Here is a 26,956-nt window from a genome sequence, read left to right as displayed (position 1 = left end):
GCACAGGGTTACACGTGCACACATAAGCAGACACGTACACCCACAGATGAGCAGACCCACAAATGTGCATCCCAACACAGGCACTCAGATAAACACTTATGCATACACACACACACACAAGCACAGCCTCACATGTACGCATGCTCACAAGCACAGACCCATGCATGCACGTGCACACACATGTACGCAAAGAAGCACAGGCACACACAAGCACAAACCCATGCATGCACACATATGTACACACAGAAGCACAGGCTCATGCATACAAATGTACACATGCACACACACAAGTATACACAAGCACAGGATCACACGTGTACACACAAAAGCACAAGCACGTACATGCACACACAAGCACAAACCCATGCATGCACACACATGTACACACAGAAGCACAGGTTCATGCATACACATGTACACACAGGTATACACAAGCACAGGCTCACACATGTACACACAAAAGCACAGACATGTACATGTACACATAAGCACAAATCCATGCATGCAGACGCATGTACACACAGAAGCACTGGCTCATGCATGCACGTGAGCAGAGGCCCAGGCACGCACCCACGCACACAAGTGTGGGCGCAGGCACACAGGGTGCTAGACACCTGTAAGCGCTCACATCCCACCTCATGTAGCCCTAACGAGGTGGTTTTGAACACCTGCCTCGTTTCCACCTCTCGTTAGCGAGCACCTACAGGCGCACACTCCCTCCATGGTCACCCTCTTCCAGCGGCCCTTGAGCCCACGCCTGCTGCTGCCAGGCCACGACAGCCACTGCTCAGAGGGCTGCACAGCACGAGGACAAGCGTCACCAGGCGGCCAGGGGATATGCCGCCAGCGGAGCCGACTCCACTCCCTCCCATCGTTTCTACTCTAAGGGGGGCGCAGAGTATAAACTGACAAGAAAACATCATGCACACACGTTCTCTTCCAATGGGATGGCAGAAACGCATAGAAGAGTCAGCACCAAGATCCATATGAAACGATTCAAAGCGGAGAGCAACAAGCAAAACGCAGGCTAACCTCCCAACGGCGGCACTGCCGCAGCCAGGGAACCAGCACCCTCGTCTTCTGACGGGACAGGACGTGTCTGCACGGCGCAGTCTGTGGGCCTCACCACAGCGACACAGCGCTCACTCCTGGGCAACTAACAACTCCCACCTGGCCCTCCCTCGGACCCTCCTCCATTTACGGACCCCAGGGCCCTCACCCCTCCTCTTTATGCTAAATGCAAGTCAAAGGCCAAGGGAGAAGAGCTCTGGCGAGGCGCCCCGTGGACCTCTCCCTGCAGACCTCTCCCCGCAGCTCCTGTCCCCACCCTCCTCCTGAGCCGCCAGCCTTCCTGCCCCTGGAGCCTCACCTCCAAGACGTCTCCTCCTGGGCCTGGGTCTCTTACGGCCACTTCAATCCCAGGGTCCCGAGCTGATCTCAAAAGCATCCCCTATAACCATGACCACCTGTGGTCCAGCCCCCACACAATCCACCCCTCTGGCCCGGCCCCCCCCCGCCTCGCGCCTCTTCCCAGCCTCGACCTCGACTCTCTTGGACCGGCCCCTTGATGCCCACCGTGCTGTCGCGTCACCTCTGGCGAGGGCAGCAGGGCCCACAAAGGAAAGGCCAAGCCGTGCTCCCAAGAACAGCAGGCCGCTACCCTGAGTCCAACCCTGCAGCAGCGCCCAGACCCAAGACCCCTCCCCAACACTCAGATCTTCCAGCCATCGCTTCCTGTGCCACGCATGCCCTGCCTCGGGGGAGCCCTCGACCAGAAGCTCCGCCGCGGCCGCTGCCCCAAGCCCTCCACGCTTCCTCAAGACAGTTCAAGGGCCGCATCCTCCGAGAAGCTTTTGCAGGCCCGAGGCCGCGTCCTGCCCAAGCCTCTGCCGGCCCTCGCGGGGCCGTAGCCATCGTCCGCGCCCTCCCAGCGGAGCACATCCTGACTTTGCCTCTTCCGAGCCAAGGTTCTCCCCTGAAAACGAGGTGGAGACCACACCCCTCAGCCCCTGTGCGATCTACTGCAGGGAGGTCTACAAACCATCGCGTTTCATGGTGATACTGACACCCGCCTGGGGTTACACAGAAATGCTCCCTCACCCGCCACAGCCTTCGGGAAGGCCCGGGACCAACGTGCTCACCCACCCCTTTCTCCCCAGCCCTGGCCAGGAGCACGCGGGCCGCCCGCCTACTTGTAAGATGAGGCTGCCGCCGCCGTCCGCAGCCTGGGCTCGGAGCGTGCTCAGCTCCGCCTCCGAGGACTCCTTGGCACTGAGGGCCTCCTGCAGGCGGCGGCTGAGGAGCCCCACGGCGCTCTCGTAGGCTCTGTGCTTGGCCTTCATCTCCTTCTGGGCGCTGGTCAAGTCCGAGCCCAGGCACTTCATCCTCTGCTTCTGCTCGGTGATGGCCCTAAGACATGGGGAGGAGCAGCAGGGGGATTCAGGCTCGCCGCGGTGCCATCGTGTGGGCTTCCTAGAACCCGACACATGCCTCGTGGGTCCCTCCTCCAGGGGCCTGGGCTCCGCACGTTCCGGTTCTGGCCGTCCAAGCGCCAGCTTCTGCTCGGGAGGAGCCGGCTACTGGGTGCACCTCCTCCTGGGGCTGTCAGGAGCTCACCCCAGGGCGGGCACGCAGCAGAGGCAGTAAATTTCAGCCAGCCTCATTATTACAGGCAGGTTGTTGTATTTACCTGGCCCTCCACTTAGAGCTGTTTTAAAATGATTTTGTGAAGGCACAGAAATAGTTCCTCTCCTACCCAAGAAAAGCTTTTCACATATTCTTCCTGGTATCAGCAATATCAAGTGAAGCTGCACTTGTTCATAAATCCCTGGTGATAGAGCAGAGTGGCGTGGGGTGTGCCGCGCAGGTGAAAGCCCCCAGAGGGTGGGAGCCGGTGTGCATGGACGTGTGGACGTGCAACGGGCTCTGAAGAGATGTGCACAAGCGTGACGGCAAGCACAGAGCTACGGACCCTGGAGAGGGAGCTAGGATTGGGGCAGAGGGATGGAAGGAGGAAGATAAGGAAGGCGCGTGAGTGAAGGCACAAGGGGCTTTCCAGCTCAGGACTCTCACAGACTGACTTACTGAATAAACTGTCTACCTGTAAATGTGGAACATAACGTACCAGCCACACTCAGCACGACTCCCAGCAGGGTTTGCAAGCACCCTGAGGAGAATCTGGGTGTTCTGAGGGCCCCTCGGCTCAGGAGCGCGCACGTCCCCAGCCTCCCTCGTTACACAGCACCAGCTCTTCCTAGACGCGCACAGGAGCGGGAGACTTACTTCCTGGCTTCCTGCTGCAGTTCTTCTATTTGCCTCTTTAACAGCTCATTGTCCTCTGTAAGTGTGACCATCTGCTCTTTGTCGAACTGCAAGGACTTCAAAGAGAAGAGAGGGGAGACAATGTGAGGGTCACGCGGGTTGAAGGCTGACCTGGCTGGACCAGGCACCTGCCCCTTTTACACGTGAGCACACCGAGGACAACTGTGTTGGAGCCACCTCAAGTCCCCAGCAGCACAGGGCAAAAGGGGGAGGGAGAGGACGGGGAGAGGGGCCGGCAGCTGCGCCTGCCACCCGGTGACCCCACAGCCCCCCAGAGCCCTGGCCCAGGGCCCGCGGTGTGCGGTTCACAATCCTCAGCCCACGAGCACGCTGGGTGCTGGGCTGAGCGAGTGGCTGGAGGCCCCCTCCTCCTCGCCTCCCACTCGCTTCCTTCTCTCGGCCCCTTCGTGATAAATTACCCCAGCACCGCGTGGAGCACGTCTTCCAGAACCAGCGCCAGCAGCGCACAGGCTCTGCCCTCGCCGCCGCGGCCACCACGAACCAGCACCAGCCAAGGCCAGGTGCCCGTCCCTCCACCAGGCTGGCCCCTCCGGCCCTGGCTCCTGGCCCAGTCCAGTGGGCAGCCCCGGGCACCTCGCCCGCTCGCCAGAGGATAGACAGAGACGCCCCAGCTCCTGTGGCCCCCACCCGGCCTCCAGCCTCTCTGCAGGCCTCTCCCAGCTCCTCAGCCTCCCCCAGCCCGGTCCCCGGCTGCTTCTCTGCCTACAGGCTCGTGAGGTGACGGCCCAGTCCCTGAGGCTGTGGGCACTGTCCAGCCTGTACTCCCGCCTCAGGGCAGACACGAGGGTGGACCTGCCTGATGCCACTGCCCAGCCTGTCCGGAGACTTCCGAGATGTAGGCTCCACCCCCCGAGGCTCACCGCTTACACCAGCTTCTGTCTCGGAGTTGAGGGCGCCCCCTCCCAGGTCCCACCATGTGCCCCAGCATGACTCGAAGCAACCAGGCCCGCCTGCCACCCTGGTCCTGGCTGTGGACCTCCCCAGGCCCCTGTGGACTCAGCGCTGCGACCTCCCCAGGGTGTGCTGCGCCCTTCCTCGACCAGAGCCTCACACACCGGTTGCCCGCACAGACACTTCTCTCTTTCTGCAAGGCCGGCCGGCCATGGCCGACCCTGGCCTCCTCACTGACACGTCCTGAGAGCCCCTGGCCCCACAGACACCTCCCAGTGCAGACCCTCTCTCTGCTGCCGCCCCGCCCTATAGCGCTCCACGAGGGAAGAAGCCTTCAGAATGCAAACCAAGTCCACACGCCCCCGGACCTGCAAATGCGCCTCCATCTCCCCGTGCTCCTTCTGCATGGCCTGGAGGTGCGCCTCGAGGCCCGCCATCTGCTGGTGGACCCGCGAGACCTCCTTCTGCAGCCGGGAGCGCTCCCCCTCTGTGGACCTCCTCTCGGCCTGCAGTTGGACCAGCTCCTGCCTCAGCGCCTTCGCCTCCGCGTCCAGCCTCTTCTTGGTGGTTCTCAGCTCACTGATGAGCTGGTCTTTGGAGGTGGCATCCCGCCGGTAGGCTTCCACCATCACCTGTCCAGACAAAAGGGGCAGTGCGGGCCAGCTCCAGCAGCAAGTCTGGTTCAGCAACACCACCACTCGTCGAGGCCATAACTTACCAAGTTTCGTCAAATCAAAGACACCGTTATTTTATGTTCACTAATTCTTACAATTAAGCCGTGTCACCATCCCCAACCAGAGACTGGTATAAAGCACAAAGCAGTCTCACCAGCCTCTCGCTGCTTAGACAGAGTTCATCTAGTCCTGGAGACTGGACAATTTCTTCTGCCTTCGGTGGCACTGCCTGGCTTCCGCTAGGCGGCCCTCCGCTTGTATCAGTAATAAAATATAACGCCACCTGGCTACTCTGCCATCTTCCTCTCAGATGCCTTAGAGCACTCGACTAATGCTGTGCAAGAAAATGTGCAACTGCAGTCATTCTTCCAACAATAGACATCTGCTTCACTACATCAGGCTTACGTGCCACGCTTCCTGCACGCCTGTAACGAGTTTCAAGGCTGAACCGTGGGGTAAATTTCCAAAGGCATTCTAAGCACAAACTCAACTTAGGCAGTAAAAGTGCATGATTCTTTGAAGGGCCGAGGACGGGCTTCCACGGAAACCCCGTGAGTGCAGGCAGCTGCCACTGCCCAGAGCACACCACGCTGGTCGTGGAGGCGAGGAACGGGAAGTCAAGAAGCACCCTGAAAAAACCTTAACGATGTAAGACTGCATTCTTCTTGATCAGTTTTGTTCTACTGAAGCAGTAATACTGTAAAGGATTTCTCTGTGTACATTTGTTGCACCTGAAGAAAACGAACGACTGGTGTTACCTTCTGCTGCAGGAACTGCTCCTTCGCCTTCTGCGTCTGCCTCTTCAGAGCGGCGGTCTCCTGCTGCAGGTGCTCCACCTGCGGAGAAACACAGTGCACAGTACATGACCCTAGACGGTGCCACAAGGACACCGTGCCCAAGAGTTGGCACAGCCGTCACTGCGTGGAAGAGAGGTGTATTACGCTCCAAGGATCACGACTCGTCACTGGCCCTCCTGTCCCTGCCACTTAAAAAGCAAAGGCCAAGACTAGGGGCGGCATAGGCGAGGGGAAGGGGCGGGCAAGGGCCCAGGTCCGGGTCGACCCCGTCTGCAGGGGCAAGCAGGGTAGTGCCTCGGGCCTCGCGGCTGGATGTCTCTGCCCCAGTGTAAGCACAGCCGCAGCACATACAACGAGCACGCGTACTGACTTCAGCTGTTTACACAGAGAAGTGGCGCTGGGTCCCTGGCAGGAGTTTGCCAACTGCAGCTCAAACCCCCGCAGGAGCCGGTCCACGCGGGATCGCGGGCCCCGCCCCAGTCCTATGGTCAGAACCGGCCTCCACAAGACCAGGCGTTCAGGACATGGAGTTTGGGCAATGCTACCCTAGAGCATTATAAATGCTTTTGGTGAAAAAAGCCAGTGGTAAAGTAATATTTAAAAAAGAAATTTATAAAGGCAGGCGGGTGTAAACTGAGAAAAGCACTGGCGGCCCTCTGAGTCCAAGTGGCATGAAAAGCACGTGAGAAGACTGTCCTGCAGCTCAAACGAGACCAGGAGCTGTGCAGAGGGACGCGTCTGCCGTCACTGGAAACCAGAGTGGTCTTACACTAGCGAATGACTCACCCTCCAATTCCAGGACAGACTCGAGCCCTAATTACACATTGGGTAGGATTAGGAAGTATGTAATTTCCCCCTTAAAATCCCCTTCACGAAGGTCCTCTGTCCCGTGCCGTCCACTCTGACTCTTCAGAGGTCCCCTGGCCTGGTGGCACCTGGGAGGAGGCAGAAGGCGCGGGGCAGGTGTGGGGCGGGCGGCGGGCTGAGGGCCTGAGGCCCGGTTCTCCTGGCACTGGGTGAAAGCCCCGCGGAGACGGGAGTCACTGCCCCGCCCCTCCACCTGTTGTCATGGTAACCGTCTTCTCCCAAGGACACCTCCCTGCATGTTGGTCAGCACTGCAGGGTAGACTCAGCCAGGAGGAGCCGCGCTGTAGGCCCCGAGGGGCCCCGAGACCCGGAGACTGCGCTCAGCCTTACTGCAAACTCAAACTCCTCAACAGAGTTCTCCAATTTCTCGGAGGCGACTCTGCCCACTGGACCTAAATTCACCGAGGGGCAGCGACCTGCTCTGCTCTAGCTCCTCTATCCCAGAAATTAACTTAGTGCAGGTCAATGTTGGAAAGAAGCCGCAGCCTCAGTTTCCCTCACTTTGCCGAAGGGAAACCATGTCGCTGGTTTCCCACAGGATGGAATTTAAGGATCTGCTCCTGCCCGATCCTAACTCCGCATCCCCCACACGCCCTACACCAAGACGACACCTGAGGCCCCTCGCCCACCCACCTCGCAACATGCCTGCCAGCGCATGTTCTCCAACACGGGGATGGGCGGGGTGGGCCAGGGCCCTTCCCAGGCCCCTCACTGACCCTCATGTCAGCCCGACGGGGGACCGTGCCAGTGACAGCACCACATCACATGCTGTTAGGCACAGAGAGAGGAGGGCAAAGGAAGGAGAAGCCGAAACTTGCCCGTGTATTCAAGTAATGTGAGGAAAGTGAAGCTTTCCCTAAATCCCTCGGGGCCAGAGCCTTGTGCTGCCTGGTGGACTTCCTGCAAAGCCCCGACGAGCGCAGTTCAGCTGCTGGCACTGCCACACCCACCTGCTCAGGCAGGGTGCCAGGGCGCAGGGGCTCATCTGCTCCCGGCCCGGCGCTGGGCCCCGGCGTGTACCCACGCTGCTGCAGGCATGTGCACAGACCAGCCCACGCTCCGCAGCCACTCCGTCACGCATGATTTTCATTCATAACCAAATGGCAGCCAAGTGCATTACCTGGCTGGACTTGACAGCTAATTCTTGTCTTAATTGCTCTGAAATTGCTGATGTTTCCTCAGCACCTTCTTCCAAGTGTTCTGCTCCCCTGTCAAATTCCTCCTTGGCGCTCTGGGCCGCTTGCAGAGCCACCTCCAAGACGATCTTCTCGTTCTGCAGGAAGCGGATCCTGTCGTCCCTGGAGGCGGCCTCCCCCTGCAGCTCCTCCAGCCGCGCCTCCAGCCCGTCGCAGTGGGCCTGCAGGCTGCCGAGGGCCTGCTCCCGGGTCTGAAGGACTTCCTGGGCCACAGCGAGCTGCTTCATCAGGTCCAGGTGCTCCTGCTGCAGAGCCTCCAGCTGCTGGTCGCGCTGACTCAGATTCAACTTTACCTGAAAAAAAAAAAGGGCAAATTCAAGATGGCCCTCCTGAATGGAAATTCCGCCCCACTCCAGAAACTTAGTTTTCCTTGTTCAGGTTTTATATGAAATTGATGGACACTTTGCAAGTTGTCTTTTTTTATGCAAAATTTTGGTGTAGAAGGAATAAATCCCAGGTGAGGCATTCTGTATCAACTAGGTGGAGCACAGCAGTGGGGGGTGGGATGAGACCATTGAAGAGAATGAGACGAACCTCCGCCAGCTCGGCCTCAGGTAAGCGGAACCTCTCGGCAGGCGAGGGGAGAGTCCCAGGCTCACTGCCCCGTCTACACCAGCCCCCGCTCACCTGCTCCAGCTGCTGCTCCAGGGAGGCTGCGGAGGCGGCTGTCTTCTGCAGCTGCTCCTTCTCGGCCTCGAACTCCTCCAGCTTCCTCTGAAGGTCCTCTTCCACCATGGTCTTGGCTTCTTGGATCTGAACGAAGGCAGCTTCCTGGTCCAGCATGTCAGCCTAGGCCCAGAAAACAAGTGATCTCACAAGGGCCTTAGGCAGCCATGCACACTGCATCTCCCTTGGGGGCACCCTCACCGCTGGAGGGGGGCCCCCAAGGGCTCCGACCACGACAGGGGCTGGTGAGTCAGAGGCCAGCAAGGTGCCTCTCTGGTCAGCTCAGCCTGTTCCTCTGTCCACAGTTCTCTGCTGACCCACGAGTGTGGCTGAAGGGAAAGAGTTCAAAAGTTATTACTGTCTTCATTTTTTGTGGTAGTGAACCTGTGACCATTAGCTAGGAGAATGAAACAACTTTACACAACACTCCTAATTACATAGGATTAACTTATATTTTCTTCCCAAAGAAAGAGGCTTGCTCAGGGTATACCCCTGGGGCCTGAGAGCAGCCACCCACGAGTTCTAGTCTTTAAGTAACCCGAGGTCAGAAAGAGGCAGTGTTGGTTATTCAGGACTCTGCCTGAAGCACTGGCCGACTGCAAGCCCAAGGATCATGGGTGGACGCGCGCTGGCATCCTACGTGGCCCTGGGACCTCTGGTGGGAGAGGGACGGGCAGAACCAGGGGGAGCACCGCTCTGGGCAGCGACAGATGCGGCCAAACCAGGCTGGTGGCGCTTGGGCTTCTAGGTCTGCAAACAATGAACTAAATTAACTTTATCAGAGAAGAGATGCTGTGGGCCTGAAGCACTCGTGGAGTTAGGAGCTTTTCTATGGAGAGCATGAGCTAAGGAAAAATGAGAACAGCAACTGCGGAGATGCTGGCCCAGGCAGGGGCGTGAGGCGCTGTTCAGAGAAGGAACGGAGGCTCAGGAAGGGCAGCACCCTGCAGAGGCCCATGGCAGGAGGCAGGAGGCAGGAGGCAGGAGGCAGGAGGCAGGAGGCAGGAGGCAGCGCTCGAGGTTCAGGAGTACTGCTTGAGAACGAAAGGATGGTCAGGTGGAGAGCCACGGGCACTGGGGGGATTTGGGGTCTTGAGCAAGGAACGTGGTGGATCAGGAAGTACAGGCCAAGAACAAGTGGCTCTACGCGCTGGGACGAACTGACCGGTGCACCCTTTGATGGCTGCTGCTTATGTGAAAAGAAGTTCTGGCCTAAGGGGTGAGGCCACGGAACACATTCTCTTTCATGAACCTCGTCTCTTGATGCCATTTGGTAAAAAAAGATGAAAGACCTGGGACCATGCTAACAAATATGGCATTCCTTACATTAAAGAAAAATTAGCATATTTTAATTGGAGAAGTTGTAGTTTTATAGAAAAATCATGCAGAAAATAGTATTTCCATAAATCCAACCTATCCCAGTTTTCCCAAATATTAACATTCTATGTTAATGTGGTACCTCTGCTACAATTGGTAAAACATAACTAAACTATATTCCTTACACCCAGAGCACATGCAACAAAAGAAAAAATAGATAAATGGGACCTCCTCAAAACTAAACACTTTTGCACCTCCCAGGACTTTGTCAAAAGGGTGAAAAGACAGCCCACTCAATGGGAGAATATAGTTGGAAATTACATATCCAATAAGGGTTTAATATACAGGATATACAAAGAGATGTTACAACTCAACAATAAAAAGAAAAACAACCCAATTAAAAAATGGGCAAAAGATTTAAAAAGACATTTGTCCAAAGAAGAAATAGCAAAAAAACACATGAAATGTTCAATATCACTAATGATTAGGGAAATACAAATCAAAACCACAATGAGATATCATTTCACACCTATCAGAACGGCCACCAATAGAAAGACAGAGAACTATAAGTGCTGGATAGGCTGTGGAGAGAGAGGAACACTTATCCACTGCTGGTGGAAATGCAGAATGGTAGAGCCACTGTGGAGGACTGTTTGGCAGTTCCTAAAGAAGTTGAATATAGAGTTGCCACGTGACCCTGCAATAACACTACAGGTATATACCCAGAACTGAGAGCAATGACAAGAACAGACATCTGCACACTGACGTTCATAGAGGCATTATTCACCATTGCTGAAAGTTGGAAACAACCCAAGTGTTCATCAACAGATGAAAAGCTGTGAAGCATTTGACAGCACGGGTGAGCCTGGAGGACATTGTGTTGAGAGAAGCAAGCCAGACACAAAAGGACAAATATTGTATGACTGTGTTACTATGAACCAAATACATTGTGTAACATATTGTATGATTTAAAAAAAAATTATAGGTATCCACTACATTTAATTGAAAAATGTATGTTTTTATTCAACTGTGAATTCTGCGTGGAGTTCTGGCCTGTGTGGAGTGCTGGCCACGAGGAGAGCTGGCGCGGCAAGATGATGCAACAAAAAGAGACACAGAGGAGAGACAGTAAGAGACACAGCAGACCAGGGAGCTGAGGTGACACAAGCAACTGAGTGCCTCTCTCTCTCTCTGGAAGGTCCCAGGATCAGTTCCCGCTCCTGCCTGAAGAGAAGACAAGCAGAGAAGAATGCACAGCGAATGGACACAGAAAGCAAACAGCGAGTGCAAAACAACAATAAATACATAATTAAAAAACTAACTTGGTACGTTTGTCAAAAACCAGTTGACTGTAGGGAAGTGGACATGGCTCAACTGACAGAGCATCCACCTACCACATGCAGGGTCCAGGGTTCAATACCCAGGGCCTCCTGCCTCGTGCAGTACTGCTGTGCACAAGGAGTGCCATGCGATGCAGAGGCGCCCCTGTGTTGAGATGCGCCCCACAAGGAGAGCTGCCCCACGTGAAAAAAGTGCAGCCCGCCCAGAAATGGTGCCGCATGCATGGAAAGCTGACACGAGATGACATAACAAAAAAGAGAGTTTCCCAGTGCTGCCTGATAATGTAAGCAGACACAGAAGAACACACAGCGAATGGACACAGAGAGCAGACAATGGGGTGGAAGGAGAGAGAAATAAATAAAATAAATCTTTAAGAAAAAACACAAAAACCAGTTGACTGAGTAGGTGAGAGTTTATTTCTGGATTCTCAATTCTATTCCACTGATCAATGTGACTATCTTTATGCCAGTACTATCCTGTTCTGACCACTGTAGCTTAGTATTATGTTTCGAGGTCATAGATATTTGATTCTTTTAGTTGCTGTTGTAAATGGAATTGCTTTCTTCTGCAGATCATTCAATACTAGCATACAGAAACTCTACTGATTTTTGCAGGTTGATCCTGACCCCATCACCCCACTGAATTCGCTTACTAGCTCTAGTAGCTTTGCTGGGGATTGTTCGTGATTTTCTATATATAGGGTTATGTCATCTGCAAATGAAAAAGTTTTACATCTTCCTTTCCAATCTGGATGCCTTTTTAAGCTTCTAGTCTTTCACCATTCAGTATGTTAGCTGTGAGTTTTTCATATATCCCCTTTAATATGGTAAGGACAGGTCTTCTTACTCATATTTTCCTGTATGTTTTTAATCAAAGCGAGATGCAGGATTTTTAAAAAGCCTTTTTTCAATTGAGAACGATCGTGTGGTTCTGTCTCCATCACTCTATAATGTGGCATATGTCTTTAATTTCCTTGTGTTGAACCACCCTGCACACCAGGGACAAACATCACTTGGTCATGGTGGATATAATTCTTTTAATGTGCTCTTAGATTCGATCTGCAAGTATTTTTTTTAGGAAGTACTGGGGACTGAACCCAGGACCTGCACGTGGGAAGCAGCTACCCAACCACTGAGCTACATCTGTTCCCTTGTTTTATCTTTTTTTGGGGTCTGTTATTATTTTATTGAAGATTTTTATATCTCTAGTCATAAGGGATATTGGTCTGTCAATTTCTAAACCTGTAGTATCTTTATCTGGTTTTAGTTTATTGGGGTGACATAGGTCTCATAAAATAAATTAGGATTGTTACCTCCTCTTCAGTTTTTTGGAGGTTTTTGACCAGGATTGGTACTAATTTTTCTTGGAATGTCTGGTAAAATTTACCAGTGGAGCCAACCAGTTCTGGGCTTTTCTTTGATGGGAGTTTTTTTTTTAAAATATATTTTTTAATTGAAGTATATTATTCATACATGAACATACATAAATAATGCATGTATAGTAAAAGTTGTGAACTTACAAAATAACATAGGTAACATCATACAGGGGTCTCATACATCACCCGTCCATCAATACTTTGCATTGTTGTGAAACATTTGTTACGAACTATGCAAGAGCATCATCACAATATTACTACTAACTATAGTCCCATCTTACACTTAGTGTATTTTTCCCCAAACCCACCCTATTATTTTTTTAAAATATGTTTTTATTACAGAGGTTGTGAACTTACACAAAAATCATGCACATGTGTAGAATTCTGTCAGGAGATTTTTTATAATTGATTGACTTTCTTTACTAGTTAATGGTTTGTTGTGAACCTCTATTTCTTCTTGAGTTAGTGCAGGTACTTCATGTGTTTCTAGGAGTTTGTCCATTTCAACTCTGCTATCAAATTTGTTGGCATATAATTATTCATGCTATTCTCTTATACTCTTTATTTCTGTGGGGTCAGTAGTAATTTAGCCCCTTTCAATTGTGGTTTCAGTTATTTGTGCCCTTTCTTTTTTGTCAGTCTAGCTAAAGTTTTGTTATTTTATTGTTCTTTTCAAAGAACCACATTCGGTTATTTAGTTTCATTCATTCATTCATTCTTTCTTTTTAAGGAAGCACTGGGGATTGAACCTGGAACCTTGTATGTGGGAAATAGGTGCTCAAACTTTACTGTTTTTTAAATTCTCTATTTCATTTATCTCCATTCTAATCTTTGTTACTTTCTTCTTACTACTCATGTTGGGTTTAGTTTGCTCTTCTTTTTCTCGATGCTCCAGTTGTGAAGTTAGACCTCCAATTTGAGACCTTTTCTCTTTTAATGTAGGTGTTTAAGCTGTAAATTTCCCTCTTAGCATTGCCTTGGTTGCACCCATGAGTTTTGGTATTGTTGTATTTTTGTTTTCATTTGCCTCAAGATATTTCCTAGTTTCCCTTGTGATTTCTTCTGTGACACATTCATTGGTTGTTTAAGAGTGTGTTGTTTAGTTTCCACATATTTGTGAATTTTCCATTGCTGTTAGAAAATATATAACATGATTTCAATATTTTAAACTTTACAGATTTTGTGATCTAACTTATGGTGTATCCTGGAGAATGACCCACGTACACTAGAGAAGAATGTGTATTCTGCTGATGTTGGGTGAATAAAGTGTTCTATGTCTGTTAGGTCTAGCTGGTTAACATATCATTCAAGTCTTTTATTTCCTTAATTCATCTTCTGTCTAGCTGTTCTATCCATTATTCAACGTGGCATATTGAATCTCCTACTCTTAATGTAAAACCATCTCTTTCTAAAAAATTTTTTATTTATCTCCCCCTACCCCCTCGTTGTTCACACTTGCCCTGTGTGTTTGACTTCTTTGTTTCTTTAGGAGGCAGCAGGAACCAAGCCCAGGAACTCTGATGTAGGAGAGAGGCGCCTAATTGCTTAGGCCACCTCCATTCCCTGCTTTGTTGTGTCTCTTGTTGTATCATCTTGTTGTGTCAGCTGGCCACACATGTCCGTTGAGCCAGCTTGCCATCCTCTTTAGGAGCTACCAGGAATTTCTGCTCCCTGCTTTGTTGAGCCTCTCATGTTTTACTTCTTGTGTGTCTTGTTGCATCATCTTGTTGTGTCAAGCCTGTCAAGCCTGCCCACTGCGCGAGCTCGCTGACTTCTTTAGGAAGCACCGGGAACTGAACCATGGTCCTCCCATGTGGTAGGCGGGAACCCAGTCATTTGAGCCATGTCCACTTCCCAGAACCACCTATTTCTCCCTTCAAATCTGTCAAATTATTCTGGGGGGCTCTGCCAATAGGTGCATATATATTTATAAGTGATACGTGTTCTTGTTCTATACACTTTATCAGTTCTATATACTTTATCCCTGTATAGTAGCCTTCTTTGTCTGCCAACCGTCGTTGGCGTGAAGTCTCTATAAGTGATATTAGTATAGCTACCCCAGAGCTCTTTTGGTTATTTATTCGTATAACTTTGCAATCTTTTCACTTTCAACCTACTTGGCTCTTTGAATTTAAGGCTAGTCTACTATAAACGGCATATTTTTGGGTCATGCTTTTTTATCCATTCTGCCACATTCTGCCTTTTGACTGGAAAGTTTAATTCATTTATACTTAAACTAACTACAAATACTGCAAAACTTACTTCTTCCATTTTGCTATTTGGTTTTTGTAAGCCTTATAACTTTTTGTCCCTCATTTCCTCTGTTAATGCGTACTTCCATATTTGTTTTTAGTTTGTAGTTTACCCTTTTGAATCTCTTCTCATTTCCTTCTATATAAATTTTTCAGATATTTTCTTTCTGTTTACCATGGGACTTAAATTTAGCAACCTAAGTCTATAACAATCATATTTGATACCAAACTAATTTGATACGAACTTTACTTCAACAGCATAAACATACCCAACATTTACCTCCATCTCCCATCTTTTTGTAGTATTTGTTACAAATATCTTTATACAGTGTATTCTAATACCATAGACATATCATAATGCACTTGCATTTTAGAACACTTAAAAAGTAGAGTTGCATACCCAAAAATACAATGGTACTGGCATTTATAATTACCCATGTGGTTACCTTTAACAGAGGTCCATATTTTTTATGCCACTTTTATCAATTGTCTGGTGTCCTTTCCTTTCAGTCTGAAGAGCTCCTGTTAGCACTGCTTGTCTGGCAGGTCTAGTGGTGATAAACAACCTCAGCTTTTATTTATTTGGGAATGTCTTCATCTCTCCCTCATTTTTGAAAGATAGTCTCACCAGATATAAAATTTTGTCAGACAACTGTTCTTTTTCAGCACTTTTATATATTTTGTCCCACCCTTCTTGCCTCCACGGTTTCTGGTGAGAAACTGGCATTTAATCTTACTGGCACTCCCTTGTACATAACACGCTGCTGCTTTTTTTTTTTTTTTACAGCTTGCAGAACTCTCTCCTTGTCCCTGGTGCATTTGACAGTTTGAATTCTATGTGTCTGAACATGCTTCTCTTCAAATTTATCTTATTTTGGGTTGGTCAGCCTTCGTGAATGTGTATAATTATGTCTTTCATTAAATCTGGGAGGTTTTCTACCATTATTTCTTTCAATATCTCTCTGCCTCTGACTTTCTTCTCATCTAAGACTCCCATCTTGAGTATGTTGGTATACCTGATGGTGTCACAGGTCTCGTACGCTCTGTTTACTTTTTAAAATTCTTTTTTCTCTCTGTTCCTCAGCCTGAATCATTTTAACTGTCTTGTCTTCAAATTCACTGATGTTTCTGCCAGCTCCAATCTACTTCCAAAACCCCCTAGGGAATTTTTCATTTCAGTTTCTGTGGGCTCCAATCCACTATTTCTGTTAGTTTAAGAAGAAGCCAATCTCTTTATTGATATTCTCATATTATTCTGTTTTCCTGATATCCTTTAGTTCTTTCTCTGTACTTTCTTTTATTTCCTTGAGCATACTGAAGACCGTTTTTAAAAAGTCTTTGCCCAACATGTCTAAAATCTAATTTTTGTCATGGATAGTTTCTGGATTTTTATCTTGTTCCTTTGGATGGGCCATCATTTCTTGTTTGTTTGTCTTAGAATCTTCAGTTACACACTATTTTAATATATATATATATTTTTAAAGATTTATTTATTTATTTTAATTTCCCCCCCTCCCCTGGTTGTCTGTTCTTGGTGTCCATTTGTTGCGTCTTGTTTCTTTGTCTGCTTTTGTTTCTTTGTCCGCTTCTGTTGTCGTCAGCGGCACGGGAAGTGTGGGCGGCGCCGTTCCTGGGCAGGCTGCACTTTCTTTTCACGCTGGGCGGCTTTCCTCACGGGCGCACTCCTTGCGCGTGGGGGCTCCCCCACGCGGGGGACACCCTTGCATGGCACGGCACTCCTTGCGCGCATCAGCACTGTGCATGGCCAGCTCCACACGGGTCAAGGAGGCCCGGGGTTTGAACCGCGGACCTCCCATATGGTAGACAGACGCCCTAACCACTGGGCCAAAGTCTGTTTCCCTATTTTAATATTTTAAAGTATTAACTCTGGCATATGGTTCCTGAACTATGTATTCCTTAGGTTTGTATCCACCTAGTTATTATGATAGAGAGTTCCTTGAGTACCAGGAGCTATTAAAAAAAAAACATTAAAAAATCAAAGCAAAAAACATTTTTCACAGTCTTTGAAAATTGGCTCTGAGTTGGCTGGTGGTCAGGCTTAGCGTTACTATCGTGAGAAACTGATGGGAGCAGATGTAGTTCAACAGTTGAGCACCTGCATCCCATGTACCAGGTCCTAAGTTCAATACCCAGTACCTCCTAAAAATAAGTAAATAAGTAAAAAATAAAAAGAGAAAGAGATTGAGAGGTGAGGAATTTGACTGCTTTCTTTCTTAATTGGAATAATGAAAATGTTCTAATAATGACTGAAATGATGAATGTATAACTATGTGATTATACCACATACCACTGATTATACACTTTGGATGGATTTATGCTTTATTAATATGTATCATGGGAAGCAGATGTGGCTCAAGCATTGGGCGCCCACCTACCACACGGGAGGTACCAGGTTCGGTTCCAAGTACCTTCTAAAGAAGACGAACAAGACAGTGAGCTGACACGATGGGCCACCACAGCAAGCTGTTGCAACAAGCTGCAACGAGGAGACACAACAAGGAAACACAATGAGAGACACAAGCAGCTCAAGCAATTGGGCACCTTCCCCCCACACGGGAGGTCCTGGGTTTGGTTCAGTGCCTCCTAAAAAGAAGACGAGCAGACAGTGAGCATAAACGAAGAGGGGGCAGGTAAATAATATAAATCCTAAAAGATACATATATCAATAAAATTGATTTGTTAAAAAAAAGAAAAAGAAGATCAGCTCAGGACAAAAATAAAGTGCAGGGCCCTTTCAGTCTTTTCTGCCTGCTTAGCAGGCTCGCTGAAAAGAGTAAAGAGGAAAACAAGACACAAGACGCCTGGCTGCATCTTGGTTGACTGGACTGATTCTGACATGCGGGCTGTAAGGATAAGACCTAAAATGCAGGTACATTTCTTAGAGGAAAAGATTCATTTGTAACATTAAAAATGTCTTTCAATTCTTCTACACTGAGTCCTTGAAACATTATAATTGACAGGACATGATTCTCTCCCATTATCCAAGCCAAATGGCCAGAATCACCCGTAAGGGAAAAAGGGGCGTGTCCAGCTTAACGAGATGAGAAAACTAGTGAGTCACGTGGACGGTGACTTTCCATGTGCCTGGGAAAGGTCAGGAACAAAACTGGTCTCAAGAACATTCTCAGCACAGCACCACTGTCTAATGGCTAGGTGGCTGGCACCTTGTTTTCCTCTTCACTCTCTGGAGAGCCTGCTAAGCAGGCAAGATCATCCCATTTTCTAAATGAGGAAAGGAGCTTGAGAGAGGTTAAGAAACCACACCTAGCCTCACAGCTGAAAACAGGAGTTTGGATCCAAGTCTTCCCGTCTCAAAGGCCCTGCATTTCCCTCTAATCTGGAAACAATAACCTTAACCACGTCCTACTGCTGTGAGGGGACAAAACGTCACGTGGCTGGGGCTAGAGATGCACAGTGCCCAGCAGCGCCAGGCTCTGGGAGGCGGCCAGGCTGCAGGGCCAGGACTCCCTTCTGCAGCCGTCCTGTGCCCAGGGCTGCGCCCCTGGCTCTGACCCACTGCTGGGACCAGCACCAGGAGGGCTGAGAACAGCGCCCAAGCCACCAGCGCCCACTCGCCGTGAGAGTGAGGAACGGAATCCCAAAACCTGAAGTATCCACCAAAGGAGGTGCAAAGCAAGAGCTGCAAAAATACCTGTGTATGTACATTATTTACATGTGTGTGTGTAAATGTATGTATTTATGGATATACACACCCACACAAGCATACCTCACTTTATTGCGTTTCATATATATTGTATTCTATTACAAATTCAATTTTTGGCAACCCTGCATCAAGCAAATCTACTGGCATAATTTTTTTAACAACGTGCTCGCTTCATGTCTCTGTATCAAATTTTGTAATTCTCACAATATTTCAAGCATTTTGTTATTATTACATCTGTTATAGTGATCTGTGGTAAGTGACCTCTGATGGTACTACTCTAACTGTTTTGGGGCGTGTGCTGACTGCTCCACTGACCGGCATTCCCCGTCCCTCTCCCTCCCCTTGGGCTTCCCTATTCCCTGAGACTCAATATATTGAAGTTAGGCCAAGTAACAGCCTTAGAGTGGCCTCTAAGCGCCCAAGTGAAAGGAAGAATCGTGTGTTTTGCTTTAAGTCAAAAGCTAGAAATAATTAAGCTTAGTGACGAAGGCATGTCAAATCTGAGACAGGCTGAAAGCTACACCTCTCAACACCAAACAGTTAGCTGAGTTATGAATGAAAAAGAAAAGTTCTGAAAGAAATTCAGTGCTATTGCAGTGAACACACAAATAATAAAAAAGCAGAACAACTTTATTGCTGATATGGAGAAAGTCTGAGTGATCTGGATAGAAGATCAAACAGCCACGACATTCCCTTAAGCTGAAGCCTAATCTAAAGAAGGCCTTAACTCTCTGTAATACTCTGAAGGCTGAGAGGTGAAGACGTGGCAGAAGAAAAGTCTGCCGCTAGCAGAGGGTGGTTCATGAAGCTTAAGAAAGAAGCCATCTCTATAACATAAAAATGCAAGATGAAGCAGCAAGTGCAGATGTAGAAGCTGCAGCAAGTTATACAGAGGATCTAAGATCACTGATGAAGGTGACTACATGAAACAACAGATTTTCAATGTAGAAAAAACATTCTAGCCTTCGAATGGAAGAAGATGCTATCTAGAACTTTCATAGCTAAAGAAAAGACAATGGCTGGCTTCAAAGCTTCAAAGGACAAGATGACTTTCTTGTTAGGGGATAATGGAGCTGGTGTCTTTAAGTTGAAGCCAATATTCATTTACCATTACAAAAATTACAGGCCCTTAAGAATTATGCTAGGGAGTGGATATGGATCGCGCTGTTGAGCGCCTGCTTCCCACATGGGAGGTCCTGGATTCAGATCCTAGTGTCTCCTGATAAAAAGCAAACAAAGAAAACAAACAAGAAAACCAACTCAGGGAAGACAAAGTGGCTCAGTGGTTGAGCATCGGCTTCCCACATATGAGGTCCCAGGTCCAATCTCCAGCCCCCAGTACTTAAAAAAAAAAAAAAAAAATTATCATGCTAACTCTACTCTGCCTCTGCTCTACAAATGAGGACCCAAGCCTGCATGACAGCACATTGGCTTACTGCATATTTTAAGTTCACTGACTGAGACCTACTATCAAAATAAAAAGATCCCTTTCAAAATATTTTTGTTCACTGCCAATGCACCTGGTCACTCAGGAGCTCTGATGGAGATGTGCAATGAGAGGAAGGCTGTTTTCATGCCTGCTAACACAGCACACATCCTGCAGCCTGTGGATCAGTAAGTCATCTCAACTTTCATGTCTTATTAATTAAGATTCATCTCGGGAAGCAGATGTGGCTCAAGAGACTGGGCTCCCGCCTACCACACAGGAGGTCTGTGTTTCAGTTCCTGGTGCTTCCTAAAGAAGACAGAGAGCTGGTGCGACTGGCAGGCATGACAAGATGAGGCAACAAGAGACACAAGAAGAAAAAACATAATGAGAGACCCAATAAAGCAGGAACAGAATTGGCTCAAGCAATTAGGCGCCTCCCTCCCACATCGGATTTGGTTCCTGGTTCCTCCTAAAGAAACAAAGAAGACCAACAGACACAGCAAGTGCGAACAATGAGTGGGGTGGGGGAAAATAAATCATTTTAAAAAAAGAAAAAGAAGTACATCTCATAAGGCTATGGCTGCCATAGACAGCGATTCCTCTGATGTATCTGGACAAAGGAAATTGAAAACCTGGAAAGGAGTCACCATTCCAGATGCCATTAGGAACATCCATGATTCATGGGAGGAGGCCAGAGTACCAGCACGCACTGGAGTCTGGAAGAAGGTGACCCTGCCCTCCGGGATGACAGGGAGGGCTCAAGCCTCCATGGAGGAAGAGCCTGCAGACGTGGTGGACACAGGAAAGACGAGGACAGACGTGGAGCCTGAGGGTGTGGCTTAACCGCTGCCATCTCGTGCTCTAACTTTTGACTTTTTTTTTGGTTTGTTTTGTCTTATTCTTGTCATGATGTAACTTTTAAGGATAAGGAGTTGCTTCTTGCAGATGAGCAGAGAAAGCGGTTGCTTGAGATGGACTCTTCCTGTTGAGGATGCTGGAACGTGGTTGAAATGACAAGGGTCGAGCTATTACAGAAGCTCAGCTGGGAAAGCAGCAGCAAGGTCTGAGGGAACTGACTTCGACTTTGAAAAAAGTTCTGTGGGTAACACGCTACATACTACATGCTACAGAGAAATCTTTTGTGGAAAGAAAAGTTCACTGATGGCAAATTTCACTATTGTCTTATCTTAAGAAACTGCCACAGCTGCCCCAAGCTTCAGCAGCGACCACCCTGATCAGTCAGCATCCGTCAGCACCGAGACAACTCGGTGAAGGCTCAGAAGACGGTCAGCATTTTTCATCCAAGTATTTTTCAATTAAGGTATGTACAGGTTTTTTAGACATAATGCCACTGCACTCCTGATAGACTAGAGTATAGTGTAAACATAACTTTTATATGCACTGGGAAACCAAAACGTGACTCATTTTATTGCGGTGGTCTGGAACTAAACCGCAGCGTCCTGCACGTGGGCCTGTGGCTATGCATGCGCGCATGTGCGAAGAACAGATGCAAGTGTTTCTTAAGAGTTTCAACAGCAACACTCAAAACCAAGCAAACATCAGCACTCTGACCATCCTGTGCCGCCTGTACCTCGATGCTCTGCAGCTGCACAGCAATGCGCTCCTTCTCCTTAATGGACCTGTGCTGTGTTTCCGTCAGCTGGTGGGACAAGGACACATTCTCAAGCTTCAAGTGCTCAAGGAGGCCGGCCTGGGTCATCTGTCCAACCTTCAAAAGGAAAAAGCCTCAGGGTAAGAAGTGGCCTGATGCTGAGGCCAGGCTGCCCCGCAACCCACTGGCCTGCGTCCTGTCCAGGCCACTTCCCTCTCAACGTCACCAGAAAAGTGGCTCTCCACCTGCAGAGGCACAGGCCCCGCCCATTCCCCGGGACCCCACCCACCTGCAGCCACCCTGGACTCAGCCCACCAGGGCCCAGAGACCAGAGGTCATCATGGCCGAGACTGCAGTTTGGGGTAAGACCTCCACACACGTTCCCATCGCAGGTGCGTCGACAAGCCCTGCAGGTGAGGAGCCTTCCCTGACAAGGCCAGACGAGGGTGGACACTGTCCACAGAATGACTGGACCACACAGGCTCACACTCAAGGCCCTGCCCGAGCAGACCTGCCCTTCCCAGGAAGCAGCGTTCAGAATCCAGAAAAGACCATGTGTCAGCTTAACGGAAAGCGGCCCAGCTCCCCAACACCCAGCCACCCTGCTCTGAGAGAAGCGCATGGTGAAGAACGAGGAGCAAGTACCCAAAAGAAGACAAGAGGCAGCCTGGGGCCTTGACGGGGCCCTGCGCCACGAGACTGCCAAACCCCAGGTGCACATCCTGGGAAGAAGCTGTGTCCCCAGGATCGCAGCAGACTGCAGGTGTGTCTACCTGGCCTGTACATCAGGGCAAGAGGCACCCAGGCGACCTTCTAAAATGCTTTTCATGGGACTGGGGAAAGGGGGTAATTCAGGTGCAGTGTATGATTTGGAGAGCCAAGTTAATGTCTTGGTTCAAAAAGTATTTTAAAGGAGAGTGGCTATAGCTCACTGGTTGAGCACCCACTTCCATGTGTGAGGTCTGGGGTTCAATCCCTGGTACCTCCTTAAGAAAAAAAGGTATTTTAAAAAGCACACAAGCCTCTCAAACTGCTCCTCACTTTGGTTCTCCCTGTTTTTATCTTCCAAATTACCTTTCTTACATATGTCACAATAAATAAACCTGGTTTACATCTTTAATTATTTTATGCCCCACATAAATACACTGTAGCTTCAAAAGTACATTGATTTGTATAAAAGTTTGTTTCGAAGTATGTTTTAAGTAGACCAAATGTCTTTCTGCATGGTCCTTTCACTTAAAATATATGTAATATAAATTTTATTTGTAAACTGTAAAGTTAAAAAAAGGAACATTTACAGTAGACTACTGTACATCCTCTACTTGAGAAATAAAGGTTTTTTTGTTGTTTTTTAAACTTACTCTGAAATCATTTCAAACTTACAGGAAAGTTGCAAAACTGATAAAAAATTAAACAGAGAAGTGCAATACAGAAATAAAGTTTGAAAATATCTACATTTTAAGTGAGAGTTAAAAAAAAGACCACAGGACCTACTGCTGAATTTTAATTTAATAAATATTAACTACAAAACCAAAGCAGGCGGAGGAACCACAGCCACGCAGCACAGGCTTGCCCAGCTGGGAAGCACCCGACCAGTGGGAGAGAACTCTACTCCTAATCCAGAAAGTGCTCTCTTCCTCATTAACCACCTTCCCCCCACACCCCCCACCCCCATAAAACCCTTCTTTGAAAAAGTCATACTTCCGAGTGCTAAAAACTCTTCTGGAAAAAATACCAAAAACCCCGTGAGGCTGGCCATAGGCTCCATCACCGTACTCGTAGCAGCCCAATTAACGCAAAGCACAGCACGTGCCAGCAAATCGCCTCTTCTTCCTGAGTGTTTCCCAGCACGTGGACGTGGGCCAGGAGAGGCCTCAAGCGACCAGGAGCTCCATTTGACTCTGTCCAGTGGAGTTCTTTTCCTGAGGCCCTGAACATAGCCGTGCTCCTTGGGCACAGCCGAGGGCTAACGCGGCCTGTGCTCACAGCAACAAAAACACGGGGGAAACGTGGGGAGCGAAGGCGCTCACACTGGAAACCTGGTCCTCCTGCAGCCTGTGGGTTTGCACAGCACCAGCAGAAAAGCAGCGTGCTGCGCTCCGTGTCCGTCAGAGCATCGGCCAGAGCGCCAGGTGACAATTCCGGGTTCATGAGATGGCACTCCCAGACCAGGGAAACCAGGATGGCAAGGGACGCCCAAAACCCAGACTCCAGAAGGCGAGGCACAGTGAGCCCGGAGAGACGTGGGTTTTGAGAGCTAGCTCGGAAGGGGATGACACCCACTCTTCAGAGCCAGGGCCAGGGGCAGAGCCCAGCTGGGGCAGGAGGACAGGCGCTTGGTGCCCTGCTCCGGGAGGTCTAACCCCAGAGTCTCCCTAATGCAGGGAAGGAGCACTGCTCCACATGACGCCGCTGTGGCCTGCCCACCCGGGCCTGTTCTACACACCCGTGCCCTGCGGCCTTACCTGGATGTGGGCCATCTCGCCCTGCAGCCTGACGCGGGCCTCCTGTGCCAGCGCAAGCTGCTGCTGGTACCACTGCCGGGCGCTCTGCAGAGATGCAATTTCAGCCTGGGAGGCCTTCAGCTTGCTGGTCAGTGTTGTGCGCTCCAGCTGAACCTGCTGGAGCTGGTGCTGCAAAGCCATCATCTGTTGTCTCAAGTCGTGCACTGAAAGTGAGCAAGGAGAGCTAGCTCAGGCTGGCTGCAGGACAGGAGGGCCGCGGCTCTGCAGCGCAGTCTGATCACGCTTGCCGCCCTGCGGAGGGCTCCACGTGCATTCAAACGACAGGTGTGAAAGCTGTCACTCTGTCACCGAGCGTCCTCGCGAAGCACAATGGTGCCTGTGTTGCCAACTGTGCATTAAATGCCTTAGGTCTGCTTAGGAAGTCAGATCTCACTGACGAGGGAGGGAAGGGAAGAGGGAGAAGAAAGGAGACAGGAAGTCACGGGCAGGCAGGCCTAATTAGAATACAAATAATATCAGTCCAATTTTTTTTAACTTAAAATGATTGTTCAATGCTGCAGCACTCTCCAGGGTACCTGAGGCTGCACCCCAAATCAAACACCTTGACCCACCCACAACTAAATATAGGAATATTCACACTGTGCTGTGAAGTGAAGACTGCCAAAGCCTTGCGTAAGTCAGGGTCGAGTTTTGCTGTCAAAATTGTTCAGTTTAGGTAAGGTCTTGCAGCCTGTTGAGCCACAAAGTCCTTTAAGGGCTCAGAACTTTTGGAATTGTACAATTTTAGTTAAAGGACAAGTTATCATAAAAAGCTAGAAGATTAAAAAGTTAACAGCGATTAAAGTAGTCTAGGGAAGCAGATGTGGCTCAACCAATCGGGCGCCCGCCTACCACATGGAAGGTCCTGGGTTCGGGTTCCACTGCCTCCAAAAGACGACGAGCAGTTGCCACCTCCCGCCCCAACAAGCTGGAAGCCACCCCCGCTGCAACAAGCAGAGGCCACAAGCCAGCAGACACTGCAGCCCATGAGGAGCGGACCTGGCTCAGGCTGCTGGGCACTCGCCTCTCACGTGGGAGGCCCCGGGTTCAGTTCCTGCTGCCTCCTGGGGAAGGTAAGCAGACAGATGAGCAAACCATCTGGGGGAAGAGGGGTAAATAAAGAAAAATGAAGTAAATAAATAAAATCTTTAACAAAAAAGATTAAACTGACCCAACCAAAACTAACTGGGGGGGAAAAAAAAAGGTAGTCTATAATTTTCCTAAGTGTTTTGTTACTAAAGTCTTGTAGCAGCAGTTTGTCACTTTTTTAATGTCTTTAGATCTCAAACCTGGTTATGGTCAAGACTCCAAATTTACATAAACTTTGTTTTCACTATTGGCTCCACCAAGTGTTCTTCTAAGTGTTTTTATCAATGACGAGTGCTGGATTTGGTTAAATGGCCTTTTCTGCCTCAATTGAGATGATCCATGTATTTTCCTCCCTTCATTTTGTTAATGTGATGTATTATTCTGATTTTCTCATGTTGCCTACCTGGAATGAAACCCACTTCATCATGGTATATATGTTCTTTTAACATGCTGTTTGATTCAATTTGTAAGTATTCAGTTGAGAATCCTGCCATCTATATTCATAATATAACTTGGTCTGTAATTCTCTTTTCTTCTAGTATCTTTGACTTTGGTATTAGGATGGTGTTGGCTTCATAGAATGAGTCAAGCAGTGTTCCATCCTGCTGAATTCTTTAGAGTTTGAGCAGGACTGTTATTAATTCTTCTTGGAACATTCGGTAGAACCTGTGAGCCATCTGGTAATGGGCTTTGTTTTGTTGGGAGTTTTTTGATGACTGAGTCCATCTCTTTACTTGTATTTGGTCTGTTGAGATATTCTATTTCTTCTAGAGTCAGTGTAAGTTGTCTGTGTGTTTCTAGGAACTTTCCCATTTCATCTAGGCTGTCTACTTTGTTGGCATACAGGTGTTCATAGTATCCTCTTATGATTCTTTTCCTTTGGCATTGGTAAAAATGCCTACCCACCCCATTTCTGATTTTATTGCCTTCTCTCTCAATCATTTTAGCTAAAGTTTGTCAATCCTCTTGAACTTCAAAAAATCAACTTTTGGTTTTGTTGATTCTCTCTTTTGTTTTTTATTCTCTATTTCATTTATTACTGCTCTAATCATTATTATTTTCTTTCCTTCTGCTTAGTTCTGCTTAGTGTATTCTTTCCCTAGTTCCTCCAGTTGTGCAGTTAGGACTTTTAGGGTTTTTTTTCCCAACTTTTTATTACAAAAAAACGTACAGAAAGAAGAAAGAATTGTACAGTGGACACCAATATGCTCATCACTAGAACCTACACTGAACATTTTGCTCTATTTACCTTATCGTGTATCCACCCCTCCATCTATCTCTCTACCTACCAACAATCCATGTTATTTTTTAATCTTTTTATTGTAGCAACATCTATACAACTCAAAATCCCATTTTAACCACTTTCAAGTGTACAATTCAGAAGTACTAGATATACCAACAATATTGTGCTACCATACAGTATTCTTTTTTAGTTCCTTCAGATGTGCAGTTAGGTCTTTGCTTTCAGCTTTTTCTTTCAAGTAAACATTTAGGGCTATGAACTGCCCTCTCAGGACTGCCTTTGCTGCATCCCATAAGATTTTTTTTTTGGAGGTACCAGGGATTGAACCTAGGACCTCATACATGGGAAGGAGGCACTCAACCACTTGATCTACATTAGTTCCCCTCTCATAAGTTTTTTTTAAAAGATTTTATTTCCACACACCCCCTGCCACTTGTTCCTTTTTTTTGCTGCCTCTTCTCTGTGTCCATTCGCTGCATGTTTTTTCTGTATCTGCTTATTTCCCTTTGTTGCACCATATTGCTGTGCCAGCTTTGCCTTCACAAGGAGGCCCGGGGACGCGAACCCAGGGCCTCCCATATGGTAAATGGGAGCCCAACTGATCGAGTCACAGCCACTTCCCCTCCCATAAGTTTTGATATATTGTGTTCTCATCTTCATTCATCTCAAGAAATTT

The 26,956-nt window shown here is 48.5% G+C and overlaps 1 protein-coding gene across 13 annotated transcripts in view; it reads right to left on the bottom strand.

The window, feature by feature from the left end:
* The window catches only part of GOLGA3 (golgin A3), a 70,181-nt gene that overhangs the window by 17,762 nt on the left and 25,463 nt on the right, over positions 1 to 26,956 (bottom strand). For all 13 annotated transcript variants that reach the window (XM_058281167.2, XM_058281171.2, XM_058281166.2 and 10 more), the window contains 8 exons: positions 23,910 to 24,112; positions 21,424 to 21,561; positions 8,395 to 8,556; positions 7,692 to 8,060; positions 5,666 to 5,743; positions 4,602 to 4,865; positions 3,283 to 3,377; positions 2,193 to 2,409 (listed from right to left, as the gene is read on the bottom strand). In XM_058281167.2, coding sequence (XP_058137150.1) covers positions 2,193 to 2,409; positions 3,283 to 3,377; positions 4,602 to 4,865; positions 5,666 to 5,743; positions 7,692 to 8,060; positions 8,395 to 8,556; positions 21,424 to 21,561; positions 23,910 to 24,112 — 1,526 coding nt within the window. The remainder of the gene's footprint in view (positions 1 to 2,192; positions 2,410 to 3,282; positions 3,378 to 4,601; positions 4,866 to 5,665; positions 5,744 to 7,691; positions 8,061 to 8,394; positions 8,557 to 21,423; positions 21,562 to 23,909; positions 24,113 to 26,956) is intronic.

The sequence above is a fragment of the Dasypus novemcinctus genome, chromosome 19 (assembly GCF_030445035.2).
Source record: "Dasypus novemcinctus isolate mDasNov1 chromosome 19, mDasNov1.1.hap2, whole genome shotgun sequence".
NCBI classification, from domain to species: Eukaryota; Metazoa; Chordata; class Mammalia; order Cingulata; family Dasypodidae; genus Dasypus; species Dasypus novemcinctus.
This window is presented reverse-complemented; position numbering and strand designations above follow the sequence as displayed.